This window comes from Cupressus sempervirens, chromosome 2 (assembly GCF_028749045.1).
Source record: "Cupressus sempervirens isolate cs-2001-9-10 chromosome 2, ASM2874904v1, whole genome shotgun sequence".
Lineage (NCBI taxonomy): Eukaryota > Viridiplantae > Streptophyta > Pinopsida > Cupressales > Cupressaceae > Cupressus > Cupressus sempervirens.
In genome coordinates this window covers 631080408-631094795 of record NC_143119.1, presented here as the reverse complement: position 1 = coordinate 631094795, position 14388 = coordinate 631080408, and the positions used below count along the sequence as shown (strand labels likewise).

At 34.9% G+C, this 14388-nt stretch overlaps 1 protein-coding gene across 1 annotated transcript in view; it reads left to right on the top strand.

Annotated features, from left to right (window-relative positions):
* Positions 1-14388, top strand: part of LOC149574950 (Peptidase family M48 family protein) — a 175934-nt gene that overhangs the window by 56067 nt on the left and 105479 nt on the right. The window contains exon 3 of the mRNA XM_089814795.1: positions 12884-12941. Within this exon, the coding sequence (XP_089670921.1) occupies positions 12884-12941 (58 nt within the window). The remainder of the gene's footprint in view (positions 1-12883; positions 12942-14388) is intronic.

Genomic DNA, 14388 nt, shown 5'->3' with positions numbered 1-14388 from the left:
CAAGTATGGTGCTAATGCTTATGAAATTGAACTCCCACCTGATATAGGGATATCTCCCATATTCAATGTTGCAGATCTAACCTCGTTTAAAGAAGATAATATAGTACCTAATCAGAACAGGGAATAAGACATAGTATAAGATGTGGAATGGGTTAAAGATTTGTCACCAAGTAGACCTATGAAGTTGGAATGCATCCTTAACTCCAAGGTGGTTAGGAAGACAAGAAAGGGGACATACAAAGAGTACCTGGTTATATGGCAAGGTGTTCCGGAGGAAGAAGCAGTGCAGATGTTTGAAGCTGATATTCTCAAAGATGGAGTTACCTTGCAAGAGCTAGAAACTCAAGGGACTTGAGTTTTCAATTCATGGGGAGTATTGGTTAGGAGCAATTTGAATGATCCTAACCATTTCCCTTCATTTTTTGGTGTGTGGTTAGTAGGTATATGTTATTTCATGTTAGAAGTGTGTTGAAGTCATTTAATAAGGAGTTGTTTTTGGCACAATAAAGCTATGTTAGCTAACCACTCAACAAAAGTCAATGATGGTCAAAGGGTCAGTCAAGGTTGAAATTTGACATGTGATGGAAAACTAGTGTCTTGGTATGATTTGTGATGCATTGGTCATGTTTATATGGATCACAAGCTATTTGGATGAAAAAATGCACAAATGTTGCAAAGTTACAAAATGCAATTTTTGCATTTTTTGTGAAGCTATTCACCCTAAGTTTGGTCGTGGATATGCCATCTTGGAAACTAGAAGGCCATCTATCACACATGTATAAGGATTGGGATGACATTTTGAACTGATTAATGAAGATTGTGATTGGATTTAGTGGGCATTCAACTGTATTGTGAATACTAGTAAGTCATTGTTTACCTTGCATAGTATTTGGATTTGCTTAATGGTTAATGGTATTCATATGAGGGTTTTTGGATTGTATTTTGTAACATTTTGAGAACAATAGTTAGTAATCCTCATTGAATTTAATAATTTGTAGTTAGGATCATTGCTCACTGTTACAATTAACCCTGTAACTAGGGTTTCAACAAAGAATGGGCTATCTCTCTTGGCCGGACCGTTGAAAAATGAAGAACTTCTGCAGGAACAGAGGAATAGAGGTAGTCCAATGTACCATAAGGTGCTACACGCAAATGTCTTGCCACTCACCATATCCAAGCAAGATTCAACTTGTTAGGTAAGACATCATTATGTGACTAATCTGTTTCAAGAGTAAAAGTATGTTATTATAGTGATTGGAAGGTAATTGATATAGTGAAGGTGTGTTGGGGTATGTATGTGACGATCACATAAAGTTTGTGAGAATTTGTTAGTTGGGTATTGACCAAAACCCTGACTTAGTATAAACCCTAATTTTTAGGCTTTAATCCCTTAATCCTAGGGTTTTGTGATTTCGTGGCTTAGCAGTGACTTGGAGGGCTGTAACTTCAAATCCTAGAGAATGTTGATAATGGTAGCTGTGATAGAGATCTTTATCTCTGGAAATATGAATGTTATTACCATTATTGTTACATTCAGTTGAAAAGGACACTTAGTTTAATTTGTAATATTGAATGTGAATGACGTGTCATTCCAATGCATTGAGGCATGAATATTCGAAGAGAGATAATTAATTATAGGAGTTGTGAGAATCTCAAGAGACCTTCGGTTATAATGTGAAGAGTCTCTCCTATTGTTATATATTCGCATCAAGCAAAGGATATTGTACACTTGAACATTTCATTATCAATAAAGATATATTTTTGTTGTGTGGCTTGGTTTTTCCCTTCATTCTTGAAGGGTTTTCCCAAGATATTTCTAGTGTTTATTGGTTCAGTTTTGCTCCTACATATTGCTGAATATTAACATTGATTTCTGGGCTAAAACTTAACAGAGAACATCCAAACGGGTATCAGATTGTCAAATTTATTTTTAGGGTAATTTGGAGAAATTTAGAGTTATTTGACAAATACTCTGTAATGTTCCCATTTCCAAGATTGATTATAATAATAATATAGATTAAATAATTAAGTAAATAAAACATAATTATAAATAAATAATAATCAAATAGATAATTATTAATGAAAATATTTTATATACTTTCGTCATTATATATTTTATTATCAAATACAAATATTATATTACACATAATCATTAGATATATTATATGAAATATAATCTATATTATAATTAATCATAAGACATATATATGGAAAGTTGAGAAAATACAATAATTATATTAATATTAATAATTAAGAGTGGAAAATAATATAAACTCATCAACATTAAATAACTTAAGAGCAATGATTAAGAAGAAAATGATTAAAGGAGATAAATTAATAAACCAAGTTCTATGGATAGACAAGTCTTTTCCAAATAAATACTTTACTAGTCGGCCTTAACATATATATAATATGAGAATGGATGGTAGGGATGGGCGCATAGGAAAGAGGAAGGCTGATTTAAAGTCACGTCCACATACTGTTGTACAAGAAAATAGTAGGAAGGTGGAGAAGAGCATAAGTAGAAGAAAAGGAAAGAGTGGCAACTGAGAATACTAGTCATCACCAAAGAACAAAGGGAGGTATTGCAGGGGGAAACTTTGATTAAAGAAATGCAGAAGACAAGGTCGCAGATGATCAAGCCAAGATTGACCATTCTGCCAATAGTCATACACATAGCGCACATTCAAAATAGGTGCAAATATGAGCTCAATACCTCTGAATACATACAAATAGAAATAGGAGATTGAGCAAAGGATTAATATCTCATTGTGAGAGATTCGAAATTATGTACTACTATAGTTGTGTGATTCATAAGTCCTCCATAGTCATTGAGAGATTGATTCAAGAGATTTTTCCCAGTTAGTATGTATATTCATTTGGCCTAAGATGCTGAAATAGATAAGTGATACCATCAATAGAGAAAAGATATGAAATTAGCATGGAAGAGAAGGATAGATCGCTATTAGGAAATAGGAAGGAACCTTGTGGCTTGTTAAGAGATCATATTTTAGTCTCACGGGAAGTTCTACTGAAAATAGACTGTCAAAGAACAAATACATTGATATTTGTAGATGGATGGAGGATAAAGTAAAAAGTCGATAAAAGGGAGAGACAATAATTGACGGTAGAGGCAATAGAAGTGAAGGATACATAGTTAGCAATAAAACTTAAATCCAATTAGAAAACTCTTTGACAACAATGTCATAGGATTAACTAAGGAATACAATCTCTTCACTTATTTGGAGATAATGATTGACAAGTCACCTACAACTATAGAGCGATCCACACTTCTTCATCAGTTCATTTAATAAATAATACATCGAGTTAGTACCAAATCAAAGATAGTAGCCACCAATACAAAAATCATTAAGAGTTTAAATAAATAGTTGACCTCTTATGTTAGGGAGACTAATTCATTTATGTATGCAATAAAAAGTGAACATCCATAAATACATAAATATGTGAGGAAGACAACTTTGTAGAGTTAATGTTGAGAGAAGATAATGAAAGTCTTGTAGTTAAAAGAAGCCAATTAGACATAGTTAGAAAGGGAAATGTGATAGAGAGATGGATAATAAGATTGGATATTCTTTACAAATCAAGTATTAAGTGTTAGACATTAAGGTCTATATATGCAAGGTCAATTTACATCCTCATAAATAGATACTAGAGGTAGTATACGTGGGCTTGATTACAAGGATATTGCAATTATACAAATCCATTGTAGATAATTAGAGAATGGAGTACAATTTCTAGACAAAAATGAAGTCTCTTGTAATGGAAATATTGACAAATAATCACAAAATCTAACATCTATAGAAAGGGACAGTACATACTCAATAAGGAGGCCTAATTGAATTAGGTCAGTTTCAGTTCTTTTAATCAGTTTCTCCTTATGGGCATTTCAAATGAGAATTTCAGCCTTAAAGTCAGTGGAATCCATGTTGTTTGAATTGCTCAAGGCCTCTAATATGCTTATGGGATGCCTTGGTGGTGCTAGTATTGAAAGATCCTAGGGGTGCTGGTGTGGATTGGTAGGAAGGAAAAGAGTCATCTTGGAGCTTGGTGGAGTCTTGTGAGTGGGTGTAGGAGTAGGTAAGTTTGAGGTGTTTGGTGAGATTGTGGGCTCCATTACCTTGCAACTTGACTATCTAACCCATTTACGGGCTTGGCCATTAGTCTTGTTTTGGCTCACCTTGACCATTTGTAATCTTACCTTGCCTAAACTGATTTCTACTTGCATCAGATACTCAAGCATGGGAAATTGTGGCTATTTTAATGAAGATCTTAGGAGGTAGATCAACAAATTTAATTTATCACCATTTGATCGATCTGAATTAGTCTTAGCATAGGCCTGGTGTTGAAGGCAAACACATATTTCCTTCTCAATCTGATGTGTGAAGAAGCAATCAAATTTTTCATGCTCCCTTTAGGAGTTGTACACGAATGATGACATCGTGGCTTGGTTAGTCTCGGTCATGATCAAGTAACTTCTTATGTCGAGTTTATGGAAAGACAGATGGACCGCTTTGATGGAAAGGATCCCAAACTAAATTTCAAACTGGCACAATTCAAACAAACCAGCTCATTTGACAACTACATCACATAATACCAAGGGCTATTCGTGTTGGTCACAAACATTGCAGAGAGACAAAGGATTGTGTTATTCATGGATGGCTCAAGGGAACCCTTGAGGGGTTGGGTTAAAGGTTTCAACCTTGGAACTCTCAATAGAGCTAAAAAAAATGTGTGTGACATGGCTACATCGTCTTCCTCCAAGGATTATGCTCCCTCTCCAATGCCTCTACCACAGGTGGACAAAGATAGGGAAATAGCTTAGAAAAAGACTTCGACTGATGAGGACTTGAGACAGGAGCTTCGAAGGAAGAAACTTTGCTTCACTTGCAAGGAACCCTCGAGGCCGGGCCATCACTGTCTTAATAATGGAAAGATTCACTACATTGAGGTGTTGCCATATAATGATGAAGAAAGTTCAATCTTCAAAGTGCAAGGTGAAGAAACTAAAGAGGTAGAGAGAATCACCACACTTGTGCAAAAATGGGGTTCCATTGCAACCTTCACTACGACTTTTGGATGTAGTATCTTTAGGGTCTGTGGCACACTTCATAAAAAATGAGTCATAATGTTGATTGATAGTGGCGTCGCACTCAATTTCATCAAATTCATTATCATTTACCAATAAGGCTTTGCACGTAGTAGAGCATCGAGGATTTGAGGTTAAGGTGGTAAGAGGAACTTTGTTACCATGCACTCACGTTATTCCATGACTAAGCATTACCATGGGAAACTATACATTGACAAATTTCTTTTTCATAGATCCGGTTGACACATATATCATATTGGGCATCTAGTGGATGAAGATCCTTGATCAGTATTCCCAAAGTTCCAAAAGGATAGACTTTTCATTTGAGACAAATGACAAGAAGGTGCTACTAAGAGGGATGCTAAATAGAGAATTGAGGGAAATCACAATCAAGAAGATGGAGGCAATATTTAAGCACAATATGACCCAAGAATGTAATTTTGACACTACGGAGGCAAGTAAAATCATGATAGTCAACAATTTACCGCAGACGTCTACCTTACTTAAGTCCTTGAATGATTGGTGGGCCCATTTGTTGGTCAAGTACTCCAAAAACACTTTTGCATGTCATTTGATGGATGACTATCTACAAGATGATAGATACAAAGTGACTGATGATATCTGTAATGTCCCTTCTCCTATCTTGAGTATTTGAGGCTTAAAATCTGTAAAAAAATGTTAGTAGATGGAAAGGACAACATAAACATATATGAGTATTAAAAAAATACTAGAAATTAACAAGATGAATATTATTAAATCATCTAAGTAATAATTCCCATGCTAAACCCACCTAATCCTTTGAAGGAGGCTCTACTCAGATTTACCTAACCCTCTAGTGAGAATAACTCTCAGTTAGGAAACATTCATGTTAAGAGCACCTTCTAAGGCCTCTGGGATCTCTATTAATGAGTGAACTCATTAACAATACATACTTGGTAGAGATCCCACCTCTAACCAAGCCTCTTGTCTCTAACATATGCATATGATTAACCACTACAATATATGTTGTCTCTACGAGATCCTCTACGAATCTCTCTCTGGGTTCCAATTTAGAATCCTGACATTCAATCAAGAATGTCCTCTAATTTTTGAGTTCTCTTAAAAGAAACTTGACATTCTAATGAGTTCCCTCTACCAAGTTCTTACTTTATCTCTATGAGAACTATAAAGTTCTCATCTCAATCCTTGATCTTGATAATTTTATGTACCAAATGATTCATATTATTATAAAATAAACATATCAAATGAACACACCTTTGGAGTCTTTCATTTTATAATCCTTCATCGAATATATATTACTTCAGTTCCCAAAATTTGATATATATTAGTTTAGTTTCTTTACTTTCTCTACTCTGATGGTTTTGTAGTTAAACTCTCTTAGGTATAATTGTTTTTTAATCCTCCTATATTTAATCCTCTCTTAGGTAGTTCAAAGAGTTGCAAACCTTCATAATTACAATCCTTTTGAAAAGTCACAACCCTTCATAATCACAATCCTTTGGAAAAGTCATTATACTTCATAATCAAAATACTTTGAAAAGTCACAACACTTCATAATCACAATACTACAAAAAAGTTACAACACTTTATAATCACAATACTATCAAAAAGTCACAACCTTTCATATCAAAATCCTTTTGAAAAGTCACAACTCGTCATAGTTAAAATATTTTTGAAGAGTCACAACCATTCATAATTACAACCCTTTCAAAGAGTCACATCCTTTCATCATTGAAAATATTTGTAAAAAAGTCACTTTTTTTCTTCTCATTCCTCTTCTAATAATCCTTTAACTCTTCTCTTCTTCTCTTCTTTCTTACTCTTTAAAATTAACTCTCCTCCCTTTTATACCTTAATTTAAAGAGTCACATCTTTTTATTACATCTCTTGACTTTTTATTAGATTTAGTTAATTTATATTATATTATTTATTTACTTATCTATTTTATATTTATTATTAAATCTTGTTTAGAAAGATAACATACTTTCTACAATATTCTCTTGTATTTAATTTAATTAATTAACTTATTCGTTGTAAATTTATAATTATTTAATTGTTATAAATATCTTAACATAGGAACATGACAATATCATTTATCGCGATGATAAGATCTACTTGGTGCTCGATTCTAAAATGAAGAAGTTGATTCTCAGAGGTTTGCGAGAATCATGTTTGGGATTGCTTGATGGAAAGCAATGTTGGGACAGGAGGACTGTAATATCCTCGTTATTAAATTAGATGAAATAATAATATTATTGTATTTGGGATCCTGATCAATCTATATATATCTCAGGCCCATCTTTAATTTTCTGTAGGCATAGGTGTTTTTCGTGTCATGTGTTAGTATGTTGATTTTCCCACAGGATTTTTCCTCCGAGGGGTATATATGCCCATTGGGTTAGATGTTGTAGGCATGCAACTAGATTTCATTATTGTACTGCAAATTCCATTTGGAGTTCTGGTTATTGCCATTTCGGAAGTGAAAGATCTTCCCTATTTGGCTTATTGAAGTTTCGGTAGGATCTCACGCCTCCCTATTGTTGTGGGTTACTTTGCTTATACTTGGCAAGTTTGAGCACCATCATTGTTTGCAACTAGAATTTCTGATAATTTTTCCTGTGCACTTTGTGGCATATCACTCTACATTTGAAGAATACTTTGTCATTACAAAATTCGGTATTCCCTCTATGCATTGGCATATTTCCTTGATTGGTGACCATTCTGAAGATTGAAAACATCAAGGTTGGCATTTGAAGTATTCTCCCTCACCGTACGACCACATTCCCTACCAACCCTGTACGATTGCCTTACTTCATTGTACGACATTCTCCAAATATCTTCTTTGTACAGTTTGCCTTGCTCCACTGTATGACATCCTACATCTTGCCACCATATGCCATCTCCTCATACTCCCATCACCCTCCTCATCATACATCTCTCCCTTCCACTGCTGTATGACCAAATACTCCACAAGCTATCCCATGAGCATCCAAATTCTATCATACGTCCCTCCCCTACTCCACCATTGTACAACTTGCACACTAGGAAACAACAAACAATGTATGATTAGACTATCCGTACCCTAGCACAACTGTATGCCCTACCGATGTACCCCCACTCTGCCAGAGCTGCCAAAACCTTGTTGTACATTGGGATTTGTTAATAAATGATGCAATTTTTATGGCACGTTAAGAGGAACATTACAACTGCATGATAGCTTTGTTTGTCAACAATCGATATGTTTTCTAGAACCATGTGATGTTTAATTCTCTTGTTGTACTGCTGATCTCTACTTTAGCTAGTTATAAGCAGTTGTCTGTTTTTCCATTTTGATCTTTGTCCAATGTATTAATGATTTCTACTTTAGTTAGTAAGAAGTTGTCTTTGTTTGTGCTTATTATTTTACCCTCCTTCATATTTGAATATATTGCTGTAAAGCTTAACTATTAATAGTCTAGCCATTAGTGTTAAAGTAATTATGTAGCATGTTGTAGGCTGCTTTTCTCATATTCATCAATTTTTGGTTGCAAACCTAACTAGTTTTGTTTAAATTTCTTGTTTATCCTAGTTATTTAGAAACTTTGAATGCTAATTTATTGTCCATTTATTTGTTAATGTAGTGTACTTAACATTTTTAAATTATTTTAGTGTCGTCCATAGTTAGAAAGGACCCCAATTGGAAACATGTCTTGGGAGCAATTGGAAACATGTCTTGGGAGCAAAGAAAGTGATGTTGGTTCGAAAACATTGCAAGACAAGAGTCAATGGGGGAGGCATTGATTGATTGAAACATCATCTTGTGCAATTGCAATGCTAAGATTTTGAAGCATCCCAAGTTGTGCCTCTTGATGTTAGTGCACAAGGAAAAGTCAATTAAAGACCTTTGACTTAAAAATAAACTTGAAAAGAGGCAAAGAGGGAGCCTTACCATGTTAATGAGAGAGAAAATATGCTATTTTTCTGAAAGCTACAAATGTGGTGCTATGGGAGATAGTTGTTGGGTGCATGGAGGAAAAAGAAGAATTAATTTTAATAACATCATTGTGGAGAATAGGTGAGAGTTATGTTGGAGGTGAGGTTGTCTATGTGGTAGATAGAAGAGTAACTTAAGTGAGCATTCATAATATCCAGTCTTTAACAAATGATGCTATTTTTATTTTCCCCATAAAGTGGACAAACTTAAAGTCAGAGAAGAGAAGTGATGTGGGCTGTCCAACATGGAGAAAAAGTGAGGATTGAAATTGAAAGTAATAGTTTTTAAGTGATATGGGTTGTCCACTGCAGAGGAAGTTTGGATTAAAACAGAACATAATAATCTTCCTTATTGAAGCCAACCAAGGTTTGAACTCGGGTGTTGGTAAAGAGAACTTGACTTAGTAAAGTTGTGACAGGATAGAAACTATACAATTAAATAAGGGCTGCATAATCTATAGGTATTTCACTTTCAGTTTTCAATTTATTGCAAGCGCTAAAATATTTAACTTGAAAACATTATGTTATGAATTTGAGCCGGATTGGATATAAGATTGTTATAGTTCATTAAAGTTGTTTTCCAATTCAATACTCTTGGATGACGTAAGAGTTTGAAAGTGCTAGGAATGGATTTGATGTCTCTCAATACCAGCAAGTGCCCATTAGTCTTTTGAGAGACTGCTACATTTATGGATGCATTTGCTACCACATTCAAGCATCTTTCCTTTGTGTTGGATTGTGATGCAGGAGCATCCAGAGGTATAAGGGCAATCCTGTGTCACCCAAAAAAAAATGTACTTAGACTTAGTTTCTATTTTATGTCTTTACATTTTTGGATACCCATTTGGCTCAAATAAAGGTCCCAACTCTCATAGTTCAACTATCAGTGCATTTGAAAATCCCGAAAAATAGGAGCATGCAATTTGACCATCATTTTGGTGACCTAGAAGGTGCGACTTGGCCAGATGAATGTAATTGAGATTTAGAGCATTCCAGAAAAAGAATTAGGTCAAAAGGCCCCACGGTTTGAAAGTTATTGCAGTTTTTCGGGTTTTTGAGACCTCCTAAGAATGCTTCAAAGTCAAGTTTGGGGCATTAAATGACCTCGAAAAGGGTCGAAAAATGGGGGACGAGCGAAGCTTGTCCATAGGGCTATAGAGCGCTTCGAGAGCTTTTCGAAAATGTAAACGGTTCGTCAATCGGAGCTACGGTTCAAAAGTTATGCCTCCCGGAAGTTCGGCTACCGTTTCTGGATTCTTCTAGATTTGCACCGACTTCTAACGCAGCTTCTGGAACCTTCCATTTTGTCGGTGGATGCTTACTAGCACTTTCTAGAATGTACTCCTAGTCCTTAACCCTCTGGGGTCTATTTAAGGAGATTTCTGGCATTGTAAAAGGCAGTTCGGATTGGAGCTTGAGAGGAGGTGCTAAAAGGAGAAATATTCTCCAGAGTTATGCTATTGTAAGCCCGTAGGGCATGTTTTGAAGTTTATTTTCTCTGCACTGTTTGTACTAGCTTATTTTCTCAGTTAATATAATTCCCCTTTTCTATTGTGTCCATTCTGTTGTTGGGTTGTGTCCCCATCAGATTGGATGGCTTCTGAGTTGGATGAAACGGTCTGTGTTATTTAGTAAGAGAGCAAAATAGAAAATAATTACAAAATGAAATCTATGAAACAATAAGTAATGTTTTTTTTGTCATGAAGCTCAAATCTATATCTCAAAAGCAACCTGTTTTCCGCTGAAATGTTTTTTGAGGTTGGTCTAGTTTTGGTGGAAATATGCTATAATATACAAGGTCACGAATAAAATATTTCATCCTTTATCTGTGCTGTCAATCATTGAGAACAAAACATTACTCTAACATTGCTAATTGATTGCTCTAGAAAATTTGTTGGAGAGGACCGCTTCCAAAATCAGCATAATGAAATTTTATGAGATATCCATATAATCAAGAGTCTGTGTTATTTAGTTAGACAGGAAAATAGAAAATAATTACAAAATGAAACCTGTGAGACAATAACTAATGTCTTTTATGTCATGAAGCTCAAATCCGTAACCCAAAATCAACCTATTTTCCACTGAAATGTTTTTCGAGGGTGGTCTAGTTTTGGTGGAAATATGATATAACATACAAGGTCATGAGTAAAATATTTCATCCTTTATCTGTGTTGTCAATCATTGAGAACAAAACACTACTCTAGCATTGCTAATTGATAAAGATGAGTTAGGGATTTGGGTGTTAGAGATGAGTTATATGATGTTGATGCATGCCACAATAAGTCTGATTTATCGTATCAAACCTTAGAGAATGAATCTAAAATTTCATTGGTTGGTTATAGGTCCCAGGATCAGGGTTTAGATGGACATGAAACTACCTTGGCAGAAGTTAGTGAAGATACTGTCATATCAGCAGCTTCTACATTACTAGTTGAGCTATTGAAGTGTTTAGTACTATGTATGTGGTTGTTGAGGTGTGCACTGATGATAGCACACATGTTGTTGATTATGAGGTCAGTGATGTAGAGATGACACCATGTTATAGTACAAAACAACGCAGTGGTGAGGTTCACTTTGTGGACAATCCTATGTTTGAGATGGATGCAACATTATCTTAAGACAATCCATTTTTTGAGGTTGATGTTGATCACTCACCTAAGTGGAGTTGAGCACTATTTACACCATCTGCAGACACAACTTACTTTCCTTTAGCAACAGTTGGTGATGTTCCTTTGTTCATAGATTATGATGAGGACGTGGCTACTTACCACTGCAGCTACAACTGTCATTGATACAGTTGGGATGAGTGCATCTGTTGAGAGCAAAAAATAACCACATGTTGCACAAGGTTTTCCTGTGGTTACATCTTGTGTAGGTGTTGGAGATGAGCTTGATGACAGCGGTTATGTTTAGTACCATGACAATTAGTGTTTGACTGAGGTGGGAGCTTTTTATCGTGATTGCATAGGGAGGAGTATTCATCACAACTCCTCAGATCCACACACACAGGATATGATGATGCTTTAGTGTGGATTGGTTCTGAGGTTGTACCATCCTTTGGGGGATGAGTGTTTGCCATTTGCAGAAGATGGGATCAGTGGTTGCAAGTTGGATTACTTGCAGAGTCAACACATCCATGGGAGCCTTGTAGATGGTGATAGTGATACTGCCACTTTCAGATGTTCTGATCTCCATAGTATGGATGGATCTGCGAAACAATAAGTAATGCTTCTTATGTCATGAAGCTCAAATCTGTATCGCAAAATCAACTTATTTTCCACTGAATCTTTTTTCGAAGGTGGTCTGGTTTTGGTGGAAATATGCTATAACATACAAGGTCATGAGTAAAATATTTCATCCCTTATCTGTGTTGTCAATCCTTGAGAACAAAACACTACTCTGACATTGGTAATTGATTGTTCTAGAAAATTTGTTGGAGACCGCTACCGAAATCAGTATTATGAAATTTTATGAGATTTCCATTTGATCGACTTCCAAAAATCCCCATAAATCAGTCATATATGTATCTAATGTTTCCACTTAAAAATTATATTACTGTGCAGCATACGCTGTTAGGAATAGTGAGACATATCATTCATGATGTAAAAGCTAGGTTTCGCAACTATTTTCACAGGATTTTTGGCAAGCATTTGCATGTCATAGGTTTGGTGTGTATTTAGTTTTGGTTTTGTTTCTTAGCAACTTATGAACTTTTAAAGTCTTTTGATGTTTTTCTTTGAAATCACAAAGATATTGAATCAAATGTTTTGAGAATGACAATGTGTGTATTCTTCTTGTTTACAGAATACAGCACTTCTAAGAGCTCTTCCAGGCTTGAATGAATTTGGCAAGATGTTATTGGGTAAGTGTTTGAGTGCATCTAACTAGTAGAATCTGAATAAAATGATTAGTTTCAGGTGAGATTTCCATTTCCATCAATCTATCTTAATGTCAGTAGAATATAAACACACATTTGCTGGATCGTAATAAAAGCATGTCTTTTTTTTCCCCTGTGATTGGTATGACACTAATGGGGCCTCTATATAGTAGAATCTGAATTAAATGATTAGTTTTAGGTGAGATTTCCGTTTCCATCAATCTATCTTAATGTCAGAAGAAATTAAACACATTTTCTGGATCTTCTGTCTGCCACCCATTCTCAATACAAAGGAATAATACAAAAGATGATTTGCGACAGTAATAAAAGCATCTCTTTTTTCTTCCTATGATTTGTATGACACTAATGGTGTGGGATTAGATTTAGAACTGTATCTTTTTGTTTATAATTAAACCAACATGCACAATTAACCTCTATGGTATTTGAGCTCGACTGCAAACTGGGTCCAATGATGTTAACTTTCCAAATAAATCATGCATTCAGTAAGATAAAGTGATTATAAATTGATAAAGTGGTATTGGGCTAAAAATTCCATCTTGAAGAGTAAAAAGCATATCTTTCATCCATACCACTACAGGGAGAAATCGAAAGGGATTATGTTGCTCAAGAATGAAAGCACAATGACCAGCATTTTGAGTACCTCAGCTAGTTAATGTTTTATTGTTAAGTATTTATTTTCGCCTCTGTGCTGGAATGTACATGAATTCTTTTAATTTTGTGTAGAGTTGCATTTATTTTGCTTTGAAATCATGTTGTTGCTTTAGACAGGTGTATTATGCCTGTAAGATTGGAATTGACTTATTTGAGTTAAGGGAAGGGATAGGGGAGGCAATGTGTTTATTTCTCCTCTGTGCTGGGCTAGAAGTGGATTTCTGAAGGATGTCTAAACCTGCATTTATATCACTTACAAAGGGTTTGGTTGCTGTAAAAGACATGTACACTGAACTTGGAAATTGACTACTTTGTGTGAGAGATAAATATGCTAGTGTAACTCTGAATCAACTAATTGTAATACTTGAATATAATAGTGCAGGATTGTACATTTAATGACTCACATGGAACAGACGGAATGAATCTTCATACATGACAGCTCCCTGATCAAGTCCCAGTCCATACTAAAAGTTTCTATGTCAACCTGAGAGGTGCTTCCGTTGGACCAACCATATATTCCATACAAATTCAATGGCTCACAGAATTTCAGAAAATTCTCTACAAATTAATATTTAAAATTCTTGTATAATTTCCTTTTATTCATGAGAGATGAGGCCTTACACACACAATATTAATGCTCTAAGAAAAGTGTATAGTCACCAACATTTAAAACTACCCTAAAATTATATGTTGTTGATTCTTGGCAAAATATCCTTTTCTACAATTGAAAAGAGTTTTCTTTGCTTTAGTATATATATAT